The 17,517-nt window shown below is 40.8% G+C and overlaps 1 protein-coding gene across 1 annotated transcript; it reads left to right on the top strand.

The window, feature by feature from the left end:
* Positions 1-5,439, top strand: LOC145779007 (uncharacterized). The gene has a single exon (XM_082590589.1). It carries the CDS (start codon positions 1-3, stop codon positions 5,437-5,439), a length of 5,439 nt encoding a protein of 1,812 aa, XP_082446715.1.
* The last annotated feature ends 12,078 nt before the right edge of the window (positions 5,440-17,517 follow it).

The raw sequence follows: 17,517 nt of genomic DNA, 5'->3' as shown, positions 1-17,517 counted from the left end.
ATGACGACGACTTCGAGATCTTGCAGGAGTTCTAAACAAAAGACGCTGCAAGCCAAGTTGGAACTTGCGCAACTGGCGGTAAAACACAATCAACAACGTCGTCTGGAAGAAGAAAGGGAAGCTAAGTTGAAGGCCGAACGAGCTGCCGCTGAAGCTAAGTTGAAGGCCGAACTCGCCGCCGCTGAAGACCGTCGCGTTCTGGAAGCAGCCCGGTTAGAAGCCGAGGTCTGGGAGGTCAACTCCCAAGAAGGTTCTCTGCGAAACATTCGATCTCAACCCTTCGACCATCTCAACCCAAACAAGGTACAGTCAACAATGTTTCGTTCCAGTTCTTGTCATATAAATCCTGGGTGTTCTAGCTTTAATGCCGATGTGCCTAATCCCGGTGTTCCAGCACTGAACCTTCCCTTGCCAAATGTTAAAATTAACGAACAATTTTCTATGAAGAATGACTCTGCTATTCTAGCAGGAATAGTTACTGCCGTTAGCGCTGGCATGAACATGCCAAAATATGAATGCCCCAAATTTTCAGGGGATCCTAAAGACTATTTTTCTTTCTTCCGTCATTTCGAAGAAACTATAAATTGCGCAGATAGAAGCCCCAGCAAAAAACTGAGTTACTTACTTCTATACACAACTGGCAAAGCGCATAACTCGATTAGTCACTGTCCTTCACTTAAAACGCCTGAAGAAGGCTACAGTAAAGCGTTAACAATTTTGCATGACTTGTTTGGGCAGCCGCGCGTCATAGCAGAATCTTTTAAACGACAGTTGCTTAAAATCTCTGCAATCAAACATCTCGACAAAGAAGCAATGCATAGCTTCTCCACAGCTTTGAGAAAGTGTTACGAAACCTTAGATAGCCATGGACATTCTTACGAATTAAACTCTTACTTAGATGATCTTGCTGACAAGTTACCGCCGTGTATAAACAACTCTTGGAAGAGAAAGTACGCAAAAATTCAATGCAGACAACAAAGGGCATCTACCTTTCGGGACTTCGTCGAATTCGTAGAAGATGAAGCAAAACTTTTAAATGCTTATCCTACTAAAATTGAAAGCGAAAGTTCTAAGCGCCACGTAAATTCTTTTGGTCGTAGTGGACAAAAAATCAGCAGTCAGCGAACTTGTGCTACGGTTTCAGCCACCCGTGGTAATCGTGCGTCACAATCCTTTGAAGGCAAAACACGACAAAGACAGCGATTTGCCGGTCGCCAGTGTTTCTTTTGCTCTGGAAATCATATACTTTATAAGTGTAATGAGTTTTCCAAAACTTCTTTACAGGATCGCCGAGATTTTCTAAACAAAGAGAGGCGTTGTTTTAATTGTTTCAATAAACATGCCACTTCAGATTGTAGGTTTGAGAGTACATGTACCGAAAAGGGTTGCAAAGGTCATCACCATTCTTTGATGCACTACGTCTCTAGTAAAGCGTCTCCTGATGTCACTCGAGTCAACACAGGTAAGTTGCTTTTAACTTCTGTTTCTTCCGATTCAGTGTTAGGTCATAAAAGTTTCTTTAACGTCGTTCCTATTAAAGCAAGGGCTAATGGGAAAGAAGTTAAAACTTACGCCTTTCTCGACACTGGATCGGATGCAACTTTCTGCGATCACAGTTTGATCGCGTCGCTTGACTTAGAGGGCGAGCCCAGCCAAATAAAGCTGAGCACTGTAAATAAAAGCTTAGATACTATTAAAAGTAAAAGAGTCAGTGTCTCAATTTCTTCTTTAGATGAAAAGGTCAACTTTGAAACAGTGCAAGCCTACGCCATAGACAAAATACCAGTGTCTCCAAATCCTAATCTTTCTTGCGACGATGTTTCCAAATTTCCTTATTTGAAAGATTTAAATTTTGAAACTTTAGAAAACGCCCATGTCTCAATCTTAATTGGCATCGATGTTTTAAAGGCTCATAAAGTTTTAGAGCAGAGAGAAGGAAACAATGGTGAATCCAGTGCAATAAAAACACCCTTAGGTTGGTCACTTTTGGGATCATCAAAAAATCAAAACAACATTCTATCTAATTTTATTCATTCAGATGAAAAATTGGACAATGCCATCCAACAGTCTTGGTTTGAAGATTTCAAACCGGAAGAGCTTTCTTTTCCATCGTCTGTGCAAGACAGACATGTTCTTAAAGTGCTACGTGAAGAGGTGTCACGCACTGATGGTCACTATGACGCACCGCTACCCTGGCGGAAGGACGTAAGTTTGCCTGAAAATAGTCGCTTGATGGCAACAAAGCGCTTAAATTCTTTGAAGAAACGCTTTGAACGTGACGATCAATTAAAGCAAAAATATGCGTCAAAAATGCAGGAGTATCTAGAAAACAACCATGCAGAGGTTGTAAACGAATCAAGTAGTGATGATGAACAAGGGCAAAAACGTGTTTGGTACTTGCCACATCATCCAGTGATTCATCCCCGCAAACCAGACAAAGTCAGAATAGTGTTTGACTGCGCTGCTCAGCACAGAGGGGTAGCTTTAAATGATGCCTTGCTGCAAGGTCCTGATCTTGTAAATAGCCTTGTTAGTGTATTGACACGCTTTCGCAGAGAGCCAATTGCCTTGGTAGCAGATGTAGAAGCGATGTTTCATCAAGTTAAAATAAAAGAACATGACAAAGATGCATTTCGTTTTCTTTGGTGGCCTGGAGGAGATCTTTCTAAACCTCCCGTCAGCCATCGTATGCTGGTACACATCTTTGGTGCTACATCTTCGCCTTGTTGTGCGACCTTCTGTCTGAGGCAAACTGAACAAGAGTTCGGTTCAAACTTCAACTCTGCTACATGTGATGTTGTTAAAAATGATTTTTATGTTGACGATTGTCTAACGTCTGCTACTTCTGTAGATGACGCTGTTCTTTTAGTCAAACAGCTTAGAGAGTTGCTTCAAATTGGTGGCTTTAACCTTACAAAATGGATTTCAACGAGTCAGGAAGTTCTTAAAACTATTCCTGAAAATGATAGAGCGAAATCTGTTATGAATGTTGATCTCAACAGTCCGTTGAAGGAACGTGTGCTAGGTGTTTCTTGGAACGTTTCCAATGACCAGTTTGCGTTTCAGGTTTCAGACAATTTTGAGTTGAAAACGTTTACGAGACGTTCCATTCTATCTGCTGTTAATTCTCTGTATGACCCATTGGGTTTCATTGCTCCAGTCGTGCTGACTGCTAGAATTCTGCAGCAAAACATCATTCAGCAAAAACTTGGCTGGGATGATCAACTGCGGAATTCAGATGTGCTTGAGTGGCAAACATGGTTTAAGCAACTGCATGATCTTGGTAAGTTGAATTTATTTCGTTGTTTTAAACCTCTTAACTTTGGTAAAGTTGTTAGTCATCAACTTCATCACTTTTCGGATGCTTCTGTTCAAGGTTACGGGTTTGTATCTTACTTGCGCCTGGTCGACGATACGGGATCTATTCATTGTTCTTTTGTGTGTGGCAAAGCTAAAGTTACACCACCCAAATCAGAAAGTATTCCAAGACTGGAACTTGTAGCAGCGGTGTTGGCAGTTAAAGCCGACAAGTGGCTTCGTTCTCAACTTGATTATTCAAACTGTCAGTCAATCTTTTGGACTGACTCTAGTGCGGTAAGAAGGAGTATTAATAATGAAAACAAACGATTTAGGACCTTTGTGTCAAACCGTTTGGCAAAAATTCATCGACAAACTACGCCTTCCCAATGGAGGCACGTCAATTCTCATATCAATCCAGCCGACGATGCATCTCGCGGCCTATCTGTAATTCAGTTGTTGAAGTCTCGATGGCTAAAAGCTCCGAAGTTCTTGTGGAAAACAGAAGACTTCTGGCCTTCTATTCCCGCTTCAGAAGTAAATTTTGAGTCTCTTCCTTTAGATTTTCAGCCTCTTGAGCCTAATATTGTCTCTGCAGTTCAGGTAAGTCAGACAGTAGCCGTAGACAATCTAATTAGTTATTTTTCGACCTTGCACCGTTTAAAAAAGGCCACAGCATGGCTAAAACGGTTTTGCAAGTTTGTCCAAGACAGGTCTTCTGTAACTCCAGGACGTCTTACTGCTGATGAACTGTACATCGCTGAGTTACGTCTCATATCTTATGTACAGAAGCAAGTCTTTTCGCCTGTGTTTGTAATTCTTAAGAATTCTTCTTCTTCTTCTTCTAGCAAAGCACTCAAAAGGGAATTAAAGAGTCTTCCGAATCTTCGATGTGTTTCGAAGTTGAGTCCATGCCTGATGAGTGGTGTTCTTCGAGTTGGTGGACGGTTAGAAAATGCACCGATACTTTTCGAATCCAAACACCCAGCAATATTGCCCTATCAACATCATTTGACAACTTTGTTCATTCGAAACCACCATGTCCTGGTTGGCCATTCTGGTATGTCCCATACATGGACATCGCTTCGCCAACGTTTTTGGATCATAAAGGGTGGAGCTGCTGTCAGAAAAGAAATTAGTAAGTGTGTTCTGTGTCGCAAACGTAGCGCACTTGGTTCTCAGCAACTTATGTCAGCTCTTCCTCCTGCTCGTCTGAAACTGGATGAGCCTCCTTTCTCACATGTAGGAATAGATTATTTTGGTCCATTCTATACTAAACGTGCACGCAGTTTAGAAAAGCGTTACGGGTGTGTCTTTTCATGCCTCACCATGAGAGCTGTCCATGTTGAAGTTGCTCATGATCTTTCTACCGATTCCTTCATCAACGCTTTTCGCCGTTTTGTCAGCCGCAGAGGTAAACCCAAAGAAGTGTTTTCCGACAACGGTAGCAACTTTGTTGGAGCCGAGAGAATTTTGCGAGAATCTCTTCAAGCTCTTAATCAAGAAAATATAGGAACGTTCTTTCAACAAGAACAAATAAAATGGAATTTTAACCCACCAACAGCTAGCCATATGGGGGGAGCTTGGGAAAGGATGATTCGTTCAATCCGCCGAATTTTTAATGCCCTGTTAAAGTCACAAACCCTTACAGATGATGTCTTGCACACCCTATTCCTTGAAGTTGAGAAAATTCTTAATTCTCGTCCTTTAGTTCCCGTCGCTATTGATCCAACCGCCGACGAGATACTTACGCCAAACCACTTGTTATTACTGAGACCTGAAAGCAATTTGCCGCCAGGCTTGTTTAACCAAAAAGATAATTACACAAGGCGTCGTTGGAGACAAGTCCAATACCTGGCAGATCAATTTTGGAAAAGGTGGTCTCGCGAGTACCTTCCAACCATTGCCTTACGCCAAAAGTGGCCAGACGTGAAACGTAACCTTCACCAAGACGATATCGTTCTTGTTGCTGACAACAATGTTCCTCGTGGAAGATGGAGAATGGGTCGCGTTACCAGATCCTTTCCTGACAAAAAAGGAGTCGTTCGAATTGTAGAAGTTCTCACGCAGTCGGGAAGTATTCAACGGCCTATAGCAAAACTGTGCCTCATCCAGGAAGCAGATGGTATCGCCTCGAAATAAGATGACATTACGGAAATAGTAAAAGAACAATGATCGACATTATGTTTGGTAGCATGCTTACAACGAGAGACACTAAATGAGTTGTATGCACATACGTAGGCCTAATTATGTACTGTATATGTAAAGGACACTTGTTTGTAGTAGTGTAACATAGAAGTAGTGATGTTTGTGTGTTTGTAAAATGTATCTCATCCATCGTTAGCATTTTAAAGGGGAGGATGTAACATCACTTTTGTGAATATAAAAGTTGTGTGAGCGAAATCAAAATTTTCCTATCTGGAAATTTGGTTGTCTGTTGGATTATAGAAACAACATTTAAATTCTCCCTTTGTCTGTAGCGTCCGGAAAAAACAAGTCTATTAACTATCTTAGATTCTGACAGTTTTCAGACTAAAAAGGAGTCTATGCCTCCTTTAGTCATATAGTGGCGCCCATATTTTGAAATAGTGTTATTTTTAACTTTCAACGCATCGAAAATAGCCTGTGTTGTCGGATTCCTTCCAGTTGATTAATTATTGTGAGATTACATCTGTGTATACGTTGGCATAGCACAGTTTGACGTTGATTCTATGCTAAATGGGTTCGCTTGTTTGTAAACGTATTCCTTTGTGTCAATTTCTTAAAAATTCGTTGTATTGTGAAATACTCAGCATTAACGTCAACGAACGGCCTTTTTATGCAACTGTAACGTTTTTACATTCAGCATCAGGAATAGCCTTTTTCCTAATTCATGGCTTTAAATAGAAGAACTTTGCGTTATTTCTCTAATTCAGCAATAATAGCTCAGCTACGCGAACATTCCTTTGTGTCAATTTCACACGTATTAATGGATAGAATTGTTTAGCAGTTTAGAAATAGATTACTGTATTTGTTAACTGAGCTATTGAAATGAACTCCTGATCGTAATTTAAGAAAGGTTATATTAGACTTTCTGGAGTATTTGTTAACTATAATTCTATTCTATTTAGTCGTGATATAATGCTTAGGCGTATCACCTTGTAAATGCATTCTGGAAAAGGGGTTGTCAACAACCGGTAAATATGATTTTCATTTTATTCATAGTTTGTCTCATTTGTTAACCAGCCGTACATCTCTTATGAAGTTTAACATACCAAACGTATGATGTCTACTTGTATATTGTGGTAACTGTTTATTATTATTATACGTTTTCGTATTCGTAAAGTCACGGTTATTTTCCCCAGAGAAAAACCGCGACCTGACGAGGACAAATTGAGTGCTTCGAAGACAATTGCGCGTTTTTCCAACATAGAACAATCATCCCAGCTTGTTGGTGGTATGCGAGCAGACAAGTTCAAGTGGAATCACCTCAGTGTAGATCAGGTGTTTTAACATCAGACAACCCGCACCGCTATACGATCTTACACTATTATCGGGGAGAACTGGGACAGCCTGTCCCAATTCTCCTCGCAAGATGTTTTTACACCATTTTGCAGTTCTAACATTTAATTGTCTTGCAAAAGGATGACTTCTTTACTACTATCAATGCATGCTGATACCTGAATCAACAAGCAACAAAGCCAATCTATTAAAACTAATATACCTTTCTAATTCGAGCACTATTACAAAATAATGCTAAGCCTAAAAAATTACTTTTTCCACTCAAAAACTACTTACAGCGTCTGAAGTTGAATAGCTGCTACAACAATAGTCTTATCTCCACACAAGTGAAAGGAAACTGATGTTTACATGAACACGTGATCGTTAGCATGACTGGGTGTAAAACGCGGAAAATATTGCAGGTGTCCCAGTTGTAACGCCAACGCGTCCCAATTATACCCACTCTCCCCTACCGAAGTTTCAGCCAGGGATATCTAGAACAACGGGATTGCTGACTCTGTTTTGAAGTGTACAATAGGAGGGTTACTGCATCATTACTGCACAAACTAAAATGTGAATTTCTCAACATAAAATCCATTTTTTGTTTTTAAAATGATGATTGAAGATGAAATAATTTAAAAAAAGCAAAAAAAAAAATTTGAAAATGTGGCCGTTTTTCCCCAAACCGCCACCAAGTGATGAAAAATACACAAATTTTAAACACAAATATTTTTAATACCACTTACTGGATTTGAATCAAATTTTATCAGAATGTTTATAAGTATCAAGACTGAAGCTCTATGGAAGGAAATGAAGATATTTTGAGAAAATAAAAAGTTATTCGAATTGTTGCATTTTTTCAAAAATTTTTGATCCTCGGACATGAAACACATGGGTGCCGACAGCATCATGGACAAAATTTCCAAAATTCTTTGACCAGAGGCTTTGCATGTTTATTCTGTCTGATAGTGTTAAAAATTTGAAAGCGATTGGCAATTGGGATTAAAATTTGGTACTTGGTCAAAAATCACATTTTACGAAAAACAACAATAAACATTTTCAACACCTTAAAGCCTCCTTTATCATAAGTAAACACTTTTTTTGCCTCTGCTTGAGTTTGTAATTTTTTCTTAAGTGCTTTTAATGTTTTTCTCCTGGCCTTGGATGTGTCAAAGCTTCTTTTTCTTGATTTGTCAAGTCAAAACTTGTCGAGTCTTTGGCAGATTTCTGAATATGCCGAGATTTTGCCACTGTCTTGTTTTCCTAATTTTTTTTGCTGAAGTAGAAGGTTGGCAAAAAGGGCTTTGATCTTCTGTTGTTGGATGGCTTTCTGGTGTTACAGGAAAGGTTACACTTGTGTTACAGTAACAGCTCATCAAGTCTACCACCATTGTTAGACTTACAACCAACCTTATCCAACTTTCTTTGTTTAGCAATATCACGAAATTGAATTTTCTTACTTCTTTTCATGTTTTTTTTATTTCCTATTTTTGATGACTAAAACTTGTCCAAAAGTGATGCAATAATCAATTAAATATGAAAACTAAAGCTGTGTTCAATACTCAATAGTCTTGGATGACTAACAGCAAAAGTTTGCTTTAAAATGATGATCTTAAGTTATAGACAAGGCCAGCCATTAGTTGTTGCTATGGGCGTTGCTAGGGAAGATGCCTAGGAGTGCCCACTTTCAAGACCTTATTTTAGCTTCACAGCAGGCATATCTAGAAAAGGCGACTTCTCAACAGCGTAATTGACACGCGCTTTCGCCTTTTTCATTTTAGGGCGTTAACAGCGCTGACCCTTCTAGTGTCCATCGCTTTATCGAAATTTGCAAAGTCAGCAATCCCGTTGTTCTAGATATCCCTGATTTCAGCAAGCAAACAATTTAACAGAAGAAAAGTTGATGTCTGAAAAAGTAGCCTACCTAAATTACATTTCAGTTCAGTTGTTTGTATTTCTGACCATCACAGCAAAAACAATACACGTCAATATAGCAAAGGTTGGAGCGTTAAAACGTGCTTGTGATTGTGACCGAAGTAAGTTATTAAGTTGAAAGAAATTTGGCACGGTCGCAGCACCTTCAGAAAAATTTAAGAAAGAAAGGGAAATAAAAAAAGAAAATGTTACAAACAGAAATGAAAAAAAAGATATATATACCAATCATATTGTATGCCAATGTATGGTTCGCAACTATGGTGTAACTATAAAACTTCTACTTTAAATCGCATACGAGTTGCTTACAACGACTCATACAGAATTATCCACAATTTGTCGAGATGCGACAGTGCTAGAGTGTATCAGGTACAGAACGACGTGTTAACATTTGATGCTCTATTAAGAAAAAATTGTTATGCATTTGTAGAACGTTGCAAAAGATCAATTAATCCACTTTTGCGCAATGTTATGTCTTCTGATTATTACTTTAATTCTACATTTTATATTCACTACAACAGTATTTTGTACGTTGTTTGATGTAGCCTGCTTGATGTTGTGTTAGTCTGATATTTTGTGTGATGACTGTTAAAAATTTAAATTCTATGGACTTTGAGTCTGATTGCAAATAAATAAATAAATAAATAAATATATTGAGGCAATAGCTTTATTAGCCCGTATAGCTTTAGCTAATATTTTCAAGATTTGTAGCCTATAAATAGACGCTTGCTATGAAGATCGGCCATGGTGCGTTATCAAGAGTGTTGATGGTTATGAGAGGAACACATCTTGATGTGTTTAGCTCATGTAGCAAAGAAGACCCCACAAAGAAATCCCACCACGGGCAAAGTCATTTCAAACGCAACGCACCAGGCCTTGCACGACTCACAAAGTAGTTAGGCCTACAACATGACGACACGATAAAAAAAACAAAAAACAAGCAAAAACAACATCATCATCTTGCAGAAATCCAATTATACCCAAGGAAGTTATGTCTTGCAGATTGATTGATTGATTCTTTATCCTCGGACTGGGAATTAAAGCTTCGCATACTTGTAGAGACTTTGAATCACTGACGCAGGTCCGGTCACCGAGATTGACAGAGTGAAGTTTCCGATTGTTGAAGTCTTGTTGCCAGAGAACTATTCCATCCATCAGATGGAGCGCAGTCCGTAATGTTTATTATGTCTCGAGTTTTATTGCAAACGTTGTTGGTACGAAGCACTTCAGTAACAGAATGAATGCGTGTCACAATCACAAAATGGCGGTAACGGATTAGCTCAAGTGGTCGTAGAATAGAAAAAGGCGAAGTGACTGATCTCAAGACAGATACTGCGTTGCGCAATGATATGACGTCATCAACATCCCCCTTTCAATGAAAGGCGTTATGAATAGGATTGCAGGTTTACTACAGTATGAAGGAGAGATCATTTGGGGGTTAGGTTACATAATACAAAACGTATGGTAACACATATGATTACGATATGGCATATGCTTACGATATACACACAATGCAAAACGTATTGTAACATATGTGATTACGATATGGTAAGTTAATTATATTTACAGCGAAAGGGTAAATGCTCAAGAGGTGGAGATGCAAGCATACTGCTAAAAGTTATCAGTGATATCTGGGATAATGCAGTTAAAATATATCACATATAACTTCATACACAAATGCCAAATGTCATCAGGTTGTAGCCTAGGTTAAGAAAATTACGTAGTATGGGAATCATTCAACCACACAGGGGCTCTACGCATCCGTCTTGGTCGTTCTGAAGAGCTACTTCTGGGGTAGCTTTCAGAGGGTGCGTCATGGTTGTCAAGTGGGGTTATACTGTTTGGTATATCTAAGAGCAGGTCGCTTTTGTCGATACGAAGGTGGACCCTGTTCCTTTTATACCTTGTGCCAGAAGCGGACTCGATTATGTAGGTGTGCGAAGAAGGTATTGGGGTCACTCTCCCTCGTTCCCAGCTTGTACTGGGTGGGCTTTGAAAATAAATTCGTTGTCCAATTGAAAATGGACTCATATCACGAGCGTTTTTATCATAATTTCTTTTTGTGGCATTTCTGCGATGAAGCCTTTTTTCGGCGTGCATGGTGTTGCTAGGTTTGGTGATTAGAGGTATCACTGATCTAAGTTTTCTGCCAAAGAGGATCTCTGCTGGGCTGATGTTTACATCTTGGCGCGGCGTGTTCCTGATCTCAAGCAGGGCTTGGTATTGGTTGGTTTGGTTGAGAAATGTGCGCTTAAGCATGGTTTTTACACATTTAACCGCTGACTCTGCTTTCCCGTTTTCTCGTTGATGGCCTGGGCTGGAAGTTGTATGGGTGACCTGCCATTTTTTGCAAAATGCGTTAAAGCCATCAAACATAAACTGTGGACCGCAGTCTGATACCACACACTTGGAAATGCCGTATCGCGCAAAATGCTTTTTTAAGCAGCTTATAACTTGTCTGGTGGTGGTTGACGTCATCACGTCGATTTCAATGAAATTAGAGTAGTAGTCGACCGTTATTAAATAACTCTTTCCTTGAAACTCACACAGATCAATACCAATTTTTTCCCATGGCGCCGTTCCTTCGTTGTGTTGTTTGAGTGTCTCTTTCTGGTTGCTTGGTTTTGTTTGTTGACAGATTATACAATTGTCTGTCATTTGTCTTAGTTATTTTGGTAATCCTATCCAAAACACGGTCTCGCGTGCTCGCCGCATCATGCTGTCATAACCTAAATGTGCAAGGTGTAAATTGTCTTTGATCTCGCGGCGCAAATTTTTTGGGATAAATATGCGCTCTCCCTTTAGTATTAAGTTCTTTTCTTGCGTCAGGCACTCTCGAAGCGAAAAATAAAGTTTGATGTTTTCTGGGAGATCATTTTTGGTAGCTGGCCAACCTTCTGTTATGATCCTCAACAGTGTTTTTGCTTCGTCATCGCTTTGCATGGCCTGTTTTACTGCAATTAGACGTTCGTCTGGTATGTCCTCTAGGACGTTTAAGTTCATTATGTGATTCGGTTGATTCTCTGAGTCGTTACGTTCAGGGAAGGCTCTACTTAGGGTGTCGGAAATGACAAGGCTGGCTCCAGGCATGTATTTGAAATCAACATCGTATCTATTCATGCGCATCAGCAGACTCTGTATCCGTTTGGGGGCCTGGCTTAGTGGTTTTTTAAGTATGGTTTCGATGGGTTTGTGGTCGTTGTGTATTGTGATTTGTCGGCCATAGGTGTATTGGTCAAATCGCTCCAGACCAAATACGACTGCTAATGTCTCTTTCTCTATTTGTGCCCAATTTCGCTCAGATTTTGTGAGGGCGCGAGATGCATATTTGACAGGTTGGTCGTCCTGCAAGAGAACAGCACCAAGTCCATCCTTGCTGCTGTCCACCTGTAGAATCACTGGCTTTTGCGCGCCAAATAGGCCAGTATTGGGGGTTGCTCGATTTTCTTTTTAACCTTTTGTATTGCCTGCTCACACTCCTCACTCCATTCCCACTCTACGTTTTTTCGGGTCAGTCTTCGTACGGGCTCGAGGTCGTTTGCCAGATTTGGCATGAACCTCGATAGATACTGAATCATGCCGCAGAATCGTTTTACGCCAGATATATCTGTGGGTGAGAACATGTTTCTTATTGCTTCTATTTTTGATGGATCGGCTTGGATCCCGTTTTTCGTTACCTTGTGGCCCATACACGTGATTTCCGTTTTCTTAATGATCGCCTTTTGATCATTGAGCAAAATTGGTATATTTTTGCAGCGCTGTCGCAAAGCTCTCAGGTTATCGTCATGGTGTTCCCGACAATTTTCACCAAATCAAACGTCATATAAAAACCGTTATGGTCTACTTAACCTAGCTGGCATCTTACGTCATGGAAATTGCTAGAAAATGTCCAAATATTGCACCATCGGTCGTAAGACCTGATGAAATATTGCATCAGCCGCTTTGAACACGGGTTTGAATTGCGTGACAATGTCTTGCATTATTGCGTCACAGTTACTGTGTACGTGCATTTGAGATATCGCAAATTATTCTAGTCATTCGTAAAATTGTTTGTTGGAAGTCAGTCGCAAGTTTAACTGTTTGCTTGGTGCTTGCTAGCTGGGCAAATTTTCCGTCTTTTATCTAAGTAGTTTGTTCTGTAGTGACAGTTTTTTAGAGGTGTACGGCGTTGCATCTCGATTTCGATAGCCGCGGGCTAATTTTACAGAAATACAAGTTTGAATAGACGTTTCAAAGGAGTGTTTCTTGTTCGGTCATTACATTCAGACGAACGGATTCGGGAATCTTATGTTACAATTTTCCCACAAAGAGATTATGGTTTACCGCTGTGACCATAAAAAATAAAAGACGTTTTTGTTAGCTGGTAAGCCAAGAAGCACTTGAAGGCATAAAAAATAAAAGACGAGTTCTTGTCGGTTGGTAGGTCAAGAAGAAATTAAAGCAAAATAATAAAAGAAGATCTTGTTGGTTGGTAGTCTACAGAAGCAAAAGAAAATTAAAGACATTTCTTCTCAGTTTGGTACTGAAGAAAAATAACTTTGACATTCATTGGCAAGAAAGAAGATTAAAGACAATCGATCTGTGCTTGAAGATTCAAGTCGAAGAATCCAAGCAAGTTTTGTGGACTTTTGGACTTCATATACTCGTACAGCTACGGTATCGTGCATTTAAATTCTTTTTTGTATTTTTACGGTCTTTGAAGTTAAGTTTTTTATGACTTAATTTTGTGTGTTTGTGTAACTTAATTTTTTTAATTGTTAAATTGAGCCCCAACATTTAATATGTCTACACTCGGTGGCGACAGGGACTCGACCGCCGTCGACTCGACTGAGTTTAAGCCTGATGATGTTCTTTGCGGTCGGGCAGGCCATTCTGGGGAGGGACCCAGTAACGATGAGGCTAAGTCAGTTCGAGAGGCCCGGCATCTTAGACGGGATATTTTGACTCAAATTGGGAAACTTTCTGTAGCCCTAGGTTCTTTGAGTGATAAGCAGGAACTGTTAATTTTTAGATCTAAGTTATCTACTTTGGAAGAGGAATTACGGCATTTCCATGCTCTTTTGACTAAAATTTTTAACTCTGCAATCTTGGCAGAACTTCGTGATAGGGTAGATCCCGAATTTAACTCGTTAAAAAATAACTTCGAACAAAAAGTAAATGAGTTCTCAGATATGTTGGATGCTGACATACATCCTGAGGATAGCGCCTCAAATGTAAGCACTAGGATGTCTAGGACTTCGTTTCGAATAATTGCACAAATTAACCTACAGCTAAGACGAGAGGAGCTCCAGATCCAAGCCGAGGCCGAAGCGAGAGCTGCTGAGGCCACCGCGAAAGCTGAAGCGAGAGCTGCTGAGGCCGCCGCGAAAGCTGAAGCTAGAGCTGCTGAGTTCGCACTCAAAGACGCTCAGTTGAGGGCCGAACAACGTAAAGAGGTAGTTTTAGCTGAATATCGTTCTGAGTTGGGCTCCCGGCGTAGCTCTAGGAAGGGCTCTTCTAGGCATTCCAGAAGTGAACATCAATCGCAGTTTAATTTACATAACCTTTTCCAGATGCCTGTTCAATCCATAAGTGGACCTGTACAATCCACATGTTTTCCAGCTGTTTCAGGAGGTCTCGGGGCCGCGGCTAAGGGTCTTCCGAAGGCTGTAGAGCCAAGGTCTGCAAATTACAACAGAACTCCTCCCCCAGAGCGTACAGGTCACGGGGCCGCCATTAGCAGTAATGCTTTGCCCCCTTCACAGTTTTCTGCGCCGCTAGTTTTTGATCGCCCAGCTACACGTAATTTGGGTGGTTGTGAGAGGCGTATCGTGTCTCCTGATTTTAACGTGTGTGAGGATCGTGATCGGGCTGTGCATGTGACTGAGCCCACTCAGCCCATTAAGGGATATAGCTTGTCTTCTCCCGCTAAATCGAGTTCTCAACAGCAGGATTGCTTTTTTGAATACCAAAATAGTAGGACGTTTTTCGATAAGGCGGCCTTGATTGGTTACGATGGTAATAATATGCCATTTGTCTTCTTTAAAAATCGTGTTACGGCCTTGATGGCAGCTTCTCCCTTTAAAGGAACTCGTTTGACTTTGTTGCAAGCAGCTTGTGTTAGAACAGCTGCGCAAACGATTGCTAATTTGGTTTCTGACACCCCTGGCTTGTCAGAGGAAGACAGGATAGAAATGTCGTTAGCTCGCTTGTCCCAGCGCTTTGGGGTTCGTGGAGGTCTTTTCGCCGAACCGGAAATTAGAAAGTATCGCTATGGTAGCAAATTGAATTCAATCTCTTCCAGTGATTTGAAAGAGTTTAAAGATGAATTGTCGCAGTGTTTACTTTACGCGCAAGCTTATGGTCAGCGCGACAAATTGGAAGGACGTTTTGTTTTGGATTTGGCTAAGCGACTCCCGTTTGACGCTAAGCAGCGTTATCTTGACTTTTTAGGTGATCAGTATGGTGGTACTGATGAGCCTACTTTTCAGAGTTTGTTTGAATTTGTAGTACGGGAGGAAACGCGCAAGTCGACTGATTTTAGCATTATGCTAATGGGCGATTCTGGTGAGTCGCAGCATTTTAAAAAGTTTGGCAAAGGAAAATTGCCTTCATGTCCGGTTAGGCAGACGTCCGTAAAACCCCATCATAATGTGATTTCAGGGAGTTCGCAGTACTCGACTGTTGTTGGCGCACCGCGCGGTGGTGTGGCCAGACGTAGTGACATACCGGCATGTTTTTATTGTTCGTCACGTGGTCAAGTTGAATATCATTCTTTGTCTAATTGTAAAGAATTTTTGCGCTTGACACCTAAAGATCGGAGAGATGTCATTGTGAAAGCTGGCAAATGCTTGAATTGTTTGCGCCAGCATATGGTTAGGGATTGCGTTCATGCAAATAACTGTCGTAAGTGTGGGCCTAACAACGATAGGAAACACTATTTTCTTCTGCATGATTTTTATGTGACGTCACGTGATTCTCTGGATTCGGTTGGGAAAGATGATGCTCGTGCCAGAGTTCCAGTGCGTAATGTTAAGATTGGAAATGTTAAAGCAGCTTTTAACCGCGTTACTGCTGCTCGTGTTTTGAATCCAATGACTGGCAAATCGAAGTTGGTGTATTGTCAGCATGATCCTGGTTCGCCGTTGACGTTTGTTTCGAGTGATTTGATGTGTGAACTTGATCTTAAACCGTACGCTAAAGCGTCGTTTAAAATGGATACCCTGGCTGGTCAGAAAGCTACTTGTGCTGACCTTGTTAAACTCAACATCCAGTCGTTAGAGACAGATGAACTGTTTTGTGATATAACTTCGGTGGTTGACCCAGCTTGGGCTGATGATGTTAAAACTTTACCGCATAAACAAGATTTAAGTGGTTTTCGTCATTTTCATGACGTGAATATGTTTCATTTGAATGATTGTAGTACTGTAGATGTACTGATTGGCAACGATAACGCTTATTTGATGTGGGCCAAAAAAGAGCGTGTTGGTGAAAATCGTAGTGAACCGCATGCTTTACTCACTCCTCTCGGCTGGTTGGCTTGTGGTGGTAAGTCACCCTTAGATGAAAGCGTTGCTAACGTGTGCAGAGTGCAGACGTCTTCAGAGTAGGATGTCATCTCTGGCTTTCAGCGTAAAATTGAGTCTCGTGATATGGAAATAGCAGACCTGAATAAAGTCATTCAGGATTTGACGTTGCAAAATGAAACCTGTGAATTGTCTCGCAATGATAATTTGGCTAGAGAACTTGTTGAACCGAATATTGAGTTGAAAGATGGTCGATTTGAGATACCTGTTCCGTTGAAGGAAGATATTGATCTACCTAACAATTTTGTGTTGGCGTCAGATAGAGCTGCTGCTTTAAGAAAGAAAGTTTTAAAACAACCTGAACTTCGTGATTTCCTTACTGACACCATGAAAGATCTTAAATCTAATGGCTATATTGAGCGTGCTGATGAAGCAGGAAATGTCAAGGGATTTGAATGGTATTTACCATACTTTGTGACGTCACAATTAAAAAAGCGCATTGTTTACGATGGAAAGTCTGAATTCCGAGGAACTTGTGTAAATGATGTAATGTTTTCGTGTCCTGATTTGTTAAACCCTCTGGCAGATGTTTTGGCTAGATTTCGGCTTGATAGATTTGGTTTCGTGGCCGATATGACCAAGTACTTTTTTCACATTCTGGACTCTTCAATTCGTAAGCCCAATTTTATTGAAGTGCTTACGTACACAGGCAGTGCCGTTCGGATCGTGAACGAACGCCCTTTGGTACCTTTGAGTGACGACCCTAGGGATTTTACTGTCATCACCCCTGCCTCACTTTTGACCCCATACTTAGACCCATACTGTGCTGTTGGGCAACCACATGATCGTGACCAACTAAGAAGGGATTATCGGTTCAATTTGTCACTTTCTCAGCAGTTTTGGAGCAAATGGATCGATTTTTACTTGCCAGGGCTTCAGGGCCGGAAAAGATGGTTAAAAATGGCCGAGAATTTGGAGCCTGGTCAACTTGTAGTGGTAGGTTCTCTCCAAGACATTGGTAAACGTGGGAAGTATCAACTTGGGAGGGTGCATGAGGTAGTTCCACAAATTAGGAAAGGGAAGCCTGTGGTTCGTAGAGCCAAAGTTGCCGTCTGCAACTATGATGAGAGTACGGGGAAAATGAAAGTAGACTACGTGTTGAGGGATATTTCGTGCCTCGCCCCCGTAAAGAACACCTAAGTGTTAGGGTTTGAGCCTGGTTTGTCTGCGGTGGCCGACACTTGTCTGAGCCCAGAACAGTCGGTTATTATCGCAACCATTGTATATAGCGTCATTTTAGCGT

Source organism: Aplidium turbinatum, chromosome 10, assembly GCF_918807975.1.
Source record: "Aplidium turbinatum chromosome 10, kaAplTurb1.1, whole genome shotgun sequence".
In the NCBI taxonomy this organism is placed as follows: domain Eukaryota; kingdom Metazoa; phylum Chordata; class Ascidiacea; order Aplousobranchia; family Polyclinidae; genus Aplidium; species Aplidium turbinatum.
The sequence above is the reverse complement of the archived record's forward strand: the minus strand, read 5'-3'. Positions and strand labels throughout refer to the sequence as shown.